The 12,934-nt window shown below is 38.3% G+C and overlaps 1 protein-coding gene across 2 annotated transcripts in view; it reads right to left on the reverse strand.

Moving 5' to 3' along the window:
• Cntn1 (contactin 1) overlaps nt 1-12,934 on the reverse strand; it is a 123,570-nt gene that overhangs the window by 89,581 nt on the left and 21,055 nt on the right. For both annotated transcript variants that reach the window (XM_028752153.1, XM_028752154.1), the window contains exons 6-10: nt 8,010-8,216; nt 5,404-5,503; nt 5,091-5,272; nt 1,376-1,500; nt 670-787 (exon numbers count right to left, since the gene is read on the reverse strand). In XM_028752153.1, the coding sequence (XP_028607986.1) occupies nt 670-787; nt 1,376-1,500; nt 5,091-5,272; nt 5,404-5,503; nt 8,010-8,216 (732 nt within the window). The remainder of the gene's footprint in view (nt 1-669; nt 788-1,375; nt 1,501-5,090; nt 5,273-5,403; nt 5,504-8,009; nt 8,217-12,934) is intronic.

Here is a 12,934-nt window from a genome sequence, read left to right on the forward strand (position 1 = left end):
CTTGCCCCTCCATCCCCACTTTCTCTCTTGCTAGACTCTGACCTGAGGACCGAAGCAGCAGCTTGGGCAGGGACAAAGTGGCACCCAAACGTGGGGCAGAACGGGCAGTTACATGTTTCTTTATCATTTAGTCTAGTGATTCTTAAACTTTAAATGCCTATCAAAATCATCTGAGGGTCTTACTCTGCTCAGTGGACTGATGGTAGGTGAGATTACACACTTGTAAGAAGCCCCAAGAGCTGCTGCCTTTGCTGCTCCTCTGAGGAAGATGATTTTTACAGCAAATATTTAGTCTATTCAGAGGTTCTCAATCTGCACGTGGGTTGCATACCAGATATTCTGCATGTCTGATTTTTACATTACAATTCATAACAGTAGTGTACTTACAGGTATGGATTAGAAACAAAAATAATTTTATGGTTGAGGGTCACCATAACATGAAGAACGATATTAAAGTCTTACAGCATTAGGAAGGCTGAGCATTGCTTGCCTATTTCATTGTTCCTTTAGTCTGAATTTTGAGAACTTACAATATAAATAAATAACCAACTGGTGTTGTGCATCTAATCAAAGTACAGTGAAATTGAATGCAAGCTATGGATATCCCTTTGCCTTATCACATGTTGTTTGTTTGATAAACATTGATCGGGAATCAGAAAGGATACTGACCCAGGATCTTGAGCTCTGCATTTGCATAAATGGACCCGTATGCATTTTCTGCTATGCACTGGTACATCCCGGCATTTTCAAAAGTCACATCATACAGTCTCAGTTCCCCTTTGTGATACTGAAGGGCAAAATAAAGAACATGGGTTTGAGGAACATGCATAGTATGTAAACTCTTCATTCAGTTTTATGTCAACACTTAACCTAGGAATGTTGTGGTCATACACCCTCATTCTCTCCTACGATGCACACACTGGGGTGTTCATGGCATGGAAAAGACCAACCCACTTACCATGCCCAGTGGCTTTTGTTTTATTCATCCTACAGAGCCGTGAGTCCACCTTTTCCCCTTTGGATCAGCTGGGAGATTAGAGTGGGAAGGTAGAGAAGGGACTCACTGTTGTCACTTGTACCAAGGCTGGGATAGGACTTAGCACGTCTTTCTTACCTCTGTTTCTGTGGGGTTCGGGGGAACAGTGGCAAAGAGGGGACAATATCAGTGGAGATGTTTGAATAGGAAGGGGGCAGTAGAACAAAGGAAAAATAAGGAAAAAGAGAGAGAGGTAAAGAGATTTCAGAATGCTGTTGAAAGTGAAGGAAGACACTTTGTTTTTCAAGGAAGTTTTCCTTGTATTTCAGGGCCCAAGGACCCTTACTCTACTGACCATCTTGTGACTGAGCACGCAGCCAGGCTCTTCAGCATACTTACCGCGTATCCATTTTTCAGCCACCTGATGGTAGGAATGGGTTTCCCTGTGGCTATGCAAGGCCAGTAGAGGTCACTGCCTATGTCCACCTCAGTGTCATTGATATGCTCTACCCATTCAGGAAATGCTGTAAAGGAGGGACAATATAAGTGTTTCAATCACCAACGCAATCTCAGGAGAATAAAATTTGCATTTTGTTAACTTTATTCTGGAGGATACATCCGGTATTATGTATCTACTTGCACAGGTCTATATCCTATAAAATTCATACACTGTTATAACTAATTCAGCTAGAAATTGTGCTTCTAGATGTACTTAATTTAACTTATGTGTATATGTGTGCCTTCATGAGTTTCTGTGCACCATGTGCATGTAGGTGCCCCCAAAGCAGATTGGATTTCCCTGAACTGGAGCTACAGAAATTGGAGCATGTGACATGGGGCTGCAAACTGAATTCCAGTCTTGTGAAAGAGCGGCACGTGCTTTGAACGTTTGAAGCATCTTTTCATCCCTCTCAGTTATTTTTTTATCTACAAATTTAAAGGCTAATTCAAGAAAAATATTAATTGATATTTCTCTTATAACTTGAATCGCTTAGATACACCAATATGAAAATTGAGGTTTTTCAAAAGTTATTCCTCAATTTGCTATTATATATAGCAAGCTGAGCCATAATCTATCTATCTATCTATCTATCTATCTATCTATCTATCTATTCATTGTTGGAGATTATATATATAATATATATAATATATATTGATACATGTATTTTGCATTATGATATATATATTTCTCTGTTGGATACATGTCTGTCTGTCTGTCTGTCTCTCTCTCTCTGTGTCTGTCTCTCTCTCTCTGTCTCTCTCTCTCTCTGTGTCTCTTTCTCTATCTCTCTCTGTCTGTCTCTGTCTCTCTCTCTCTCTGTCTCTCTCTCTCTCTCTCTCTCTGTGTTTGTGTGTGTGTGTATGTGTGTGTGTATTTTACCTTTCCTGGTTAAGATTTAGGATCTTTTCCATTCCCCGTATTACACACTATCTGCTTAACGCAGCTTTCTTTCTTACTCTCTAGGTATAAAAGTGAGCAGAACACTTAATTCACTTCCACGCAGCAGCTGTCACTGGGGAAACACCTGATTGAGTGAAATGGACTTCAGTCCATTTTTATTTTTATCTACTCGGCAGTTGTAGAAAATGAGAAAATGATAGAAATGACCTCGAAGGAAAAATAATGTTTCCACATGAAAAATCAGTGTGGTTCAATATTTTAGTTATTTAAGCAGCCCACACAAATGTAAGTAACTAGTGTAAAATAAGGAAGGAAACACAGAGACAAGTCTTCATGCAGCACTTCATTTTATTTCCTTTTTATTGAAAATGAGATCTTGCAGTTTACTTATTATCTGTGGAAAGTACCATGTGCATATTACTATAAATATTACATATATGTATATATAATTATATACACATATGAGAAATCAGAAAATATTTCGTGAGAGATCCAGACTATCAATATTAAACTAATTCATGGATAAGCAGATGTCTCTTTATGCATACTTTGTACTATAAAATCTAATTTAGCTTTTTTTCCCACTAATCATTTATTTGTAACTTACGGGGAGAATTTTAGAAACTGAATGCTGACGAATCTGTTAGTTGAATACAGGTTTTATCTTTTACAGAATTTACTTTAATGGTAACTCTGCTGCCTTGGCGTCTCAGGATGACACATGGATGTGACCATACATAATATAATAGCAAGAATAAATAATTGAATCTTTTTGGTGAATTGTATATGTAGTTTCATTATGTAGCTCTGAAGAAAGTTTCCTTAGAGCTATAGATAAAGCTGAAGATGTCTTATAGTAAAGAAGAAATAAAGAATGGGTCATTTAATGTAACTCCATCCCTTTGATTCTTTAAGGCATTAGGTATTTGACAGTTCAAATTTTTACTCTACTGAGAACCTGGAGTGAAGTTTTCTAAATGCATTGAAATAACCTTATCTATAATCATTAGACCCAGAATAAAAGTGGTAATGCCATTCAAGAGTCCACAGAGCCCACGGACTTTGTTCCTCTATTAGAAGCCATTCCATATACACTTGATATGTGTCATGCTAACAATACTGAGGCATTGGGTATTCAAGTTCAGGGGAAATATTTACATCCAACCTCCAACGGTATGGATTTTAAAAACTTATTTTGCAGCATTGAAATCATGCAGGGATACAGAGACATTCACTTACTGACACTGATCACCTGGTGTTAGAATGGTATGAGTTAGGAGGACGCTGAAAGGGAAATGAGAGTTTGGCGTAGGTGTGGAGTGTGGGATCCCGGTGCTAAGCACCGAGGATGAAACACAGAGGAGAGGATTAACTGTGACTGCTAATGGAGTCTGATCTAATTAGACACAACTGAGAATAAATCTGCTTTAGCAATGGACATTCTGAATGATTCTACAAAAATGGTTTCAGCAGACAGCTGCCAGTGTAAGGGGAGTAATGGAGTGAATTAAGAGAGAAACCGATTGGATACAATAGTCAATTCTTAGAGTTCAAATGACTCTATCAAAATCTATTTTTGGAAGAAATGAGGAGAAGGCAAGCAGAGCACGAGCCAGAGTTAAAAACAAAGCAAAACACAGGAGGAAGACGCAAGGGGATTGCCATGAGTTCGAGGCCAGCCTGGTCTACACAATAAATTGCAGGATAGCCCGGGCTATATAGACAGACTGTGTCTCAAAAACCAAAACCAAAACAAGCGAACACAAAAAATTGGAATGATCTCATTGAAATCTAGTTGTTTATTTCATAATATAGAAAGTTGTAATGGTAACTCCAGCCTAAAGAAGTTCCAAGAGTCTGAGCCTAGAGAGATCACTCAGTGATTAAGCGCACTTGCTGTTCTTATAGAAGACTGTATTAAATTCTTAGTAGGCACATGACACTCACAAGTATTGGTACCTACAGTACGGGGGAATCTAATGCCCTCCTCCAGCCTACAGAGGTAGGCATCAGGCATATATGTAATACACATACATACATGGAGGCAAACTACTGGTGCACACAAACAAAATGTAATACATCTTAAGAAAAAAATTGAAATTCCAAGAGTTGCCTGGAAAGAATTTCTGTTTCTCTAGTAAGTTTGCTCCAATGGGTGAGGGTCAAAGACTTGCATCGAAATAATTTTCTCAAATTAAGAAGAACTGATTCCTAATACCAGGACTAGCTCCAGTAACATGAGCACCTGGGGATTTTTTAGAAATATACATTGTGAAGCTCACGGCAACCTTCTTAGTCAGAGATTCTAAGGGAGGCCCAACAGCCAGTACTTTATCAAGCTCCTCAGGGACTTCTGAGGCATGTTAAGCTTTGCAAACCATTAACCCAAACTTTAAACCATAATGTACATGTTCGTCTATAAATAGTGATACTGAAACATAGCGCATAATAGAAGATTAAATGAGTAGCTTTTTAAAAAGTTATCAACAACTATCAATCCATTACTATAATATGAAAAGTGTAAGTTTATATTGACTATAACTCAGAGTTGTAACTTAATTAGAAATAAGGTAAATATCTCACCTACCTGAATAACAGAATATACATCACAGCTTTTAAAACCATTAATCATTCTATGATAGTTCTTTCTCAAGTATGGAAAAGTCTTTGAGTAAGACGTTTGTGGTGTTCATAAAGAATTAAAATATCTACCTTGAACATAAATTCTTGCCTGGTGCTTGTCCTTTCCCCTAATGTTTTCAGCCTCACACTCGTAAAGGCCTTCATCTTCTAGCTGGATGTTGAAGATCTTGAGGACAGCCCCTGAGGTGCTTATCTCAGCAGTGCTGGGCATTGGTTCTAGCACCTTCCGCCACCGAATATCAGGAACAGGGCTTGAGAGAGAAGACATGAGAGCTCAAGACCCACACTGATTAAAGAAGAAGCGCTTAAGTTGGTTATCCTGAAAAGGCATAAAGCCTGCTGTGTTTCTATACATGCCAGTAAAAATAACAAGCATACTTACTTTCCAAGAGCGAAACACTCTAAAGTCACATTTTGTCCCATCATGGTGTATATGTCCTTGAACTGCACGACAATATCAGCAGGATATGGCTTTGTTGTTCCTAATATTTCAAAATGAAGACACAAATACCCATAATCTATTATTCACAATATTTTCCCTTTTTTTCACATCATAAAACTTTGTAGGGTAGTACTATGTCAGTATGGAAGGTTTTTTTTTATACATAGGTATGTTTTTGTCCCAATATGTAGGTTTATTTGTCTATGCACAATATGTGCAAGTATGAACTTTATTGAACATCATGAAACCTAATCAGATTAACTTGGCTACTGGCTAACTAATCAGACTAAATTGGCTACAGAATTTCAAGGTGTCATTAAGGAGCTTCAAATACGTGTAAAATACTTTGACCAATGCTGTGGGGCACTCGAGGTGGTAGAAAAAGAAGAGATAAAAATATGAAAAATGAAAGGGAAGAAAGAGAAGAAAGTGAAAGAAAGAAGTACATTAAGCAAACAGAAGACAAAGATTTATCCTCAGAAACTAAAGAAATGGAGCAAGAGGGTTGGCAGAGAGAAGTCATTTATTCTGACAGTGCTAATGCTATGCTACAGATACGACTTGCCTGTGATGCTCAGCACATCAGTTACAAAATGTGCGCTGATAAAATACATGCGAGTGGATTAATGCATTATTAACCACCAAAACATGAGTATGTACTGCTAAAAAGGTAATAAATATTCCATGACAATATAAAAAGCGTAACAAAATAACCAGTCTAAGAGTGGTCACCAAATAAAGAATTCAGAGTTACAGGGGGGATGTGGAAATCTTGGGCAAAAAATCAAAACTGAATTGAACCATCTCAGGATACATCTCTAAGATGGTACAGATAATTAGAGAAAGCATGAATGAAGTCAAATGACAATACAATGATGTTAAAATATACGACCCACAGATCATCTCAAAGCATGATGCAGAGGGCCCAAGAACACAGTGTTAGAGTTTTGAGATCAATTTTGTCAAGGAATAAATAAATACCAGTGGGGTTTGGTAAGAATATAGAGCTTACCTTTAGCCTAAGGTGAAACCCTGATGGGCATTTTAAGACTTCTGGTATCAGAATCTGCATTTCATGTTTTTCTCAGAACTCCCCAGTGGCTTACATAATTAATTACAAGCCACAGGGTTAGCTGTTCTGAACATCAGAGGAAGGGGAGAATTGGTCAATGCAAATGCTACTTGTTAGAAAGCACAAACACATACAGCCACGTGGGCTGAAGGGAGTAGGGAGAAGGGAGGCTTGTGGGAAGGCAATGGAAGTGTCCTGAACACTTTAGTTAACATCCTTGAGAGTTCTGTGGGACAAGTCCAGGATGTAGGAAAAACTAAAGCCTGAACACAAGAGAAAATGAGATATGTGAATTTAAATCCACTTACATGACCACTAACAAAAAAATGTGTATTTTAGTGGGAAGATCTAGAAACAAGTGGAGAGAGAAAGGAAAAAGAGGAACATCTGGTACTTAGGGCTGTGTGAGTCTTTCCAGAGGAGGAAGGTGAGCCTTGCAGAAAGAAAAGAGAGCCTTTGATAAGCAGGTGAGTGTTAAATACCAAAAGGAATGGGGGCTAAAAACTGCCTTTGACTGAACAAATATGAATTTCCTATGATTATTCCAAATGGCCTTCATGGAATAGGGAAGAACATGAGGAGTGAGGGGACAGGGTACTAAACATAGAAAAACAATGCAATGAGTGATAGAGAGACACCCTGATTCAGATGAGATATGAGCCAGAGCACATGAGGATTGGCTGCATGGAAACCTATCTATCACTGAGACAGGAAGTAGAAGAATGTGTAGAAGACACAGGGGGAAGCATGTCTGTGAGGCAGAGCAGGAAAGGTAATCAAGGCCCCTCTAGGGAGGACACGTGTGACCTTGTGGAATAGTGAGGCTAGGAATGAGCCAATTATGTGACCAGTTCCTCACAAGAAGTAGAGGGAATCCCAGTGGCTGCGATGGGAGAAGCAGGTGTCCTGTGATGTGACTGGAGTGCACCACAAGCAGGGTGCTTGTTAAAAAGTTATGGCAAATTGAAAAATAAAAATAAAAATGGAGGTGGGATAGGACCCTCCGCACAGGTCACAGCAATGTATACTCATTAGTTAAAGCAGGTGTGTCAATTTTTTATGTTTATTTGTACCATGTAAATAGTTCTTCTAAATCAGATTTTTTCTAATTATGTGATCATTTTTTGTTTCATTGTGCTCTAAATATTTAGACTCATTTCAAGTTTACTATCAAGTACAGATGGTTATGAAACAAAAAGAAGATTCCAGACATTTCCATTGTAATTCTTTAGGGGCCCTGAACTAATGAATTGACCCCTCCATATCCTTTCTAAGGTAGAAGCAATGAGTATGAACTTAACCATTTTAGGCTCATCTTATTAAATATAAAAATCAACTTCAAAAGCTTAAGACTAAGTCTTCTACCCAGCATACACTGTATGCTGTCTGGCCCATGAAGACACCAAATCATTAGTATAAATGTACTATAAACAGATAACTTTGCAAAACTCAGTGTAACAGATAAAATACTTACGTTCAGGTATTGGGATGAGGGGTATAAACTTGCTGAACACACTTTTTGTAATAGAAGGACTGGACACAAAGCAGGAGTAGTTGCCCCTATCAGAAGACTCAACATTTGCGATGTACAGATTGCCATTGGTCTGAGACACAAATCTTCGCTTATCCATTGTGATAAATACGGGAAATTCATTTAGAAGCCAGCGGTAGCTCAGATCATCTAGAAGAAAATATTGCCTGCTAAATATTAAGCTCTTCTCTGCACGCAAAGATTCTGCTTCCTAATTGCAATCCACCATACAGTCTGACGGAGGTTATAGGTCAGTAAATATTGGAAGGTGAGACAGAACATGTTTTCTCCCAGCTACCATATTTTCAAGACTATAACTGTCATAGGAAACAATTAAACCTATCACTCTGTGTGTATTAGTCATTGATCTCTCGTACTTTATAGAGTCTCAACAGCCTTCCTTCTAGTTCATTAGCTGATGAGCTGAAACTTGAGGCAAGTAAATTGCACAGTGTTTATGGCTGTTAAATGGACCTGGGAATCTAAATCCAGGTCTGATAGTTACACAGCTCATAATCTATCTATCCTACTCTGATACATAAATATTTATATAATAGATTGTCATATTAAAAACTAAAAACCACACAAATGGAAGAAAAGCATGGTTTTGGTTTCCTTAAATATTAAGAAAAATGAAATATGTTGATTTTAAAATAATTTAGTTTATTTGTGTGTGCCTGTGGACACTGAAGATAGCTCTTCACAAGGGACCCACAGACTCCATACTTATTAGGACTAAGGTAAGTGATCTTTATTATCTTTCACATCTTCCATTTAAACCTCTCTACATTTACTCTTAAACCCACTGCCATCTAACTGCTGCAGTCCCTTGTCCCAGCCCACCAATATCCCCCAAAGAGTAGGCCTTTTGGTGGGACTCAGGGTCCTCCCACATCCCCTTTAGACATTCCTTTTATCCTCTCTGCATCCTTTGTGACTCCCCAAGGAACTGTAGAACCATTATCAACCAGGGTCCACACAGCCACTTTTCTTGGCTGGGAATCAGAGACCCCACAGCTGTCATACATTGATTGGACCCATAGTGTGCGACAGCTAGCAATGAACTGAACATCCAGCCAACAAAGACAAGAGCAGATATCTACTTCAAGAACTATGTCAAACATGCTAACTCCAGGTGCCTAGATCCTGGTGCAAAAACAATACAGGTTATTAAAAGAAATGCTGGGAGTATCATCGTCTCAGATTTGAAATTTGTTTCCAGAGCTACAGTAATAAAAACCAGCATGCTATTGGCATAAAAAAATCAGATGCACTGATCAACTGATTTGGATTGAAAAGCTAAAATTAATTACACAAACCTATTGACACATTTTTTTTTCTTGACAAAGCCAAAAATACATTCTGGAGAAAAGACAGTATCTTTAACAATTAGTACTGGTTAATTAGTAATTGGTTACCAATTAAGGTAGATGTATAGGTGACAATGAAAATAGTTCCATATCTATCACCTCACACCAAACTCCAAATGCATAAAGAGCTTTCTGAACAAAACATGAACAACACAGAAATTAAGACCAATGTAGAATAAGTGGAAACCCCTGAAGCATAATACCTCTCCACACTAACGCACACAGTCAGTTGAGTAAAGTGGCAAGCTACAGAATGGGAAAAAAATCTTTGTCAGTTATACATCTGATAGAGTGTTACTATCACAAAGAAACTAAAGAAAAAAGCAAGAAAGAAGAAAGTAAATAATCCAACTAAAAACTACAGTATAGAACTAAACAGAGATCCCACAAGATGAAAATAAAAACATTCTAAAAATGGCCATCAGGGCTATGCAAGTTAAATCTTCATTGAGAGTTGATCTTACCCTAGGGAAAATGGTCAAGATCGATTAAAGAAAAATAACAGCACATACTGGTGACAATGTGGGAAAGGGGGAACTTTCGCTCATGGCTGTTGGGAATCAGTGTGGAACTTCTTCAAAAAGCTGAAGACCAGTCTATCACAAGATTCAGCTTTACCACTCTGGCATATACACATAACACAACTCTATATCTTACTACAGACACTTCTTTACCCAGGTTCGTTGCTGTTATATTATAATACTCATAAATTAGAAAGTACCCAGGTGTCTACCAACTGATAAACAGGCAATGATAAAATGTGGTAACAAGAGAATATCATTCAGCTGTTATGAAAAATGAAAATTTGAAGTTTGCATGTATATAAATGGAACTAGGAACCATCACCCAGAGTGAAGCAACCAAGATGACCAAAAAGGAAAAACTGCATATTTTCATTTATATTTGGATATTGGCTTTTATGCTTTTGATATGATTGTTTCAGACTGAATAACTGAATAACTGAATAGCTGAATAATATAAGGTTATGGAGTTGCAAGGGTCCATGGGGCAGGAAGGTATATTCCTAGGAAAGGGAAATAAAGTGTAGTGTTATAGAGAGAAAAAAAGGAACTCGACTAAGAGGATTATTAGGCAGAGGAATAAGAGTGAGGGGTAAATGGGGGAATATAAGGAAGGACAACTAACAGCTAAGGTCTTTTGTAAACCGTATGAGAACCTAGTATCCTTTAAGCCTCCTAATTTATATACATATATGAAAGAAACTTAAAGAGAATCATAATGGAGGAGACAATACCTCATCCAGACATCCTATGCCCCTGAGTAAAGCTTCCAGTGCCAGGAACGAATTACATCTTGCTGAGTAGTTTATCAAAAGGATCCCAGAGACCCTCCTGAACACCACAGGGTATTGACAAGGCTGTTGGTTAACCTGACGGTAATGTCCTACTGCTGAAGACATACTTACTTATGTAATAGAATGTGGAGAAATCAAGCTTATGCCCTATTGCGATTGGTAGCTTCACCTCTACATACTAGCATTCATGGTGCTACTAGAAGAGAGAAGCAATCATCATCTCACCTAACTGCAAACGCTGCAACCTACAACAGAAACCTATCTGGAAGATATAACAGTGCAAATACTGGCACACATGTTATGGAAATAAAGAACCTCTACTCAACACTGCTAAAATGTCCCTAAACCTAAGTGTAGATAGATTATGGATCTAAAGGAAAACATATGTTCTGACTAGTTTCATGCTAACTTGACACATGCTAAAGTTATCCGAAATGAAGAAGCCTTAACTGAGGATAAGCCTCTAAAAGATCAGGCTATCCGAAAGTCTGTGGGCATGCTATTAGTTGGTAATTGATGGGGGAGGGCCCATCCCATTATGAGTGGTGCCAACCCTGAGCATGGGGTCGTGGGTTCTATAAGAAAGCAGGCTAAGCAAACTATAGGGAGGAAGGCAGTAAGTAGCACTCCTCCATGGCATCTGAATTAGTTTCTGCCTCGAAGTTCCTGCTCTGTTTGAGTTCCTGTCCTGACTTCCTTCAATAATGAACAGCAATATGGAAGTGTAAGTCAAATAAATCATTTTCTCCCCAACTTTCTTTTTTAGTCATGGTGCTTCATCTCAGCAACAGAAACCCTATCCAAGAAAACGTATTACTAATATCCTGCTAAAGAGACATAGCAATGAGTTTTTTTCCTAAAGGTTTTCTGCTACCCACAAAGATCATTCCTTCACTCAAGCCTCATCAGAGAAGTTTCTTCTTACAGTAGATAATATCTGATAGCAAGTACCACAATGGACACTTGTGCAGACAGTGAGGAACTTTGAAGCATTCAGTCCTAAATGGGAAGTCTTTATCAACCTCCTCCCCTGAAGGCTCCAGAATCAATGGGGAAAAGAGGCAGAAATATAGTAGAACCCAGAGGTGGTGGAGGTCTCCAAGGAAACAGCATCTTCCAGACACAGCAGGACTGACACACTCATGAACTCAGAGATTGTTATTTCATGCGTAAGACCTGCGATGTTCAAACCAGAAAAAAAAATCCACAAAGTGACAAGGGGAAGTGAACACCAAGTGGAGGCCTAATCAAAAAGGTATTTGCAAATGATATGCTGGGAATGTAAAATCAGTTTACTCAACCAAGAGTTACTGTGTCTTGATATATGATCCACACTCCAAGATAGGCCCCATACCCAGGAGTAGTTGAGAAACTCAAAATGAACTCCATGTTCTCTCTCAATCTCTCTCTCTCTCTCTCTCTCTCTCTCTCTCTCTCTCTCTCTGTGTGTGTGTGTGTGTGTGTGTGTGTGTGTGTGTGTGTGTGTGAGAGAGAGAGAGAGAGAGAGAGAGAGAGAGAGAGAGAGAGAGAGAGAGAGAGAACATGAAGTTAGAGGACATGAAGTTGAATGGGTAGTGGGGTGTGGAGAATCTGAGTGGAGTTTGCAAGTGGAAAGAACATTATCAAGATATATTGTATGTAATAAAAATTAAAAAAAACAACAAAAATTAAATAAATATATCAGGGAAAGGGGAACAAAGGAATTTCCATCTAATTAGCTGATTGACTTAGAATTTTCTAGTTTGGCTTCAATGGGCATCTCTCCAGTAGTACTTTAACCGTCAAGAAAAAAAAATCACTATAGCCTATATATTTATAGATTCCCAAAGTGAATATAATTGAAAATCTTTCTAAGTCAACCTAAGTATAATTTTACTTATGGTGAACAATAAGTTTCTGATACCATCCAATTGCTTTTAAGGATGAATGTATCAGAATAAATCACCAGTTTGAATGGGAAACTGAAAAGGGTATAAACTATGGACTAGGAAACATGAAACAAAACATACACAATAGGAAGCTCTACAGAATTACAAAGAAAACAACAGCATTGCGTTTAGATTAGCTGGGTACTTTTCTCCAGCATTCTGCAACGTCAAAAATGCCAGTCAAGATGGCTGTGATAGTTTGTTTTCTTCTCTCTCTCTCTCTCTCTCTCTCTCTCTCTCTCTCTCTCTCTCTCT

Source organism: Grammomys surdaster, unplaced genomic scaffold (assembly GCF_004785775.1).
Source record: "Grammomys surdaster isolate TR1022 unplaced genomic scaffold, NIH_TR_1.0 125878, whole genome shotgun sequence".
Classification (NCBI taxonomy): Eukaryota; Metazoa; Chordata; class Mammalia; order Rodentia; family Muridae; genus Grammomys; species Grammomys surdaster.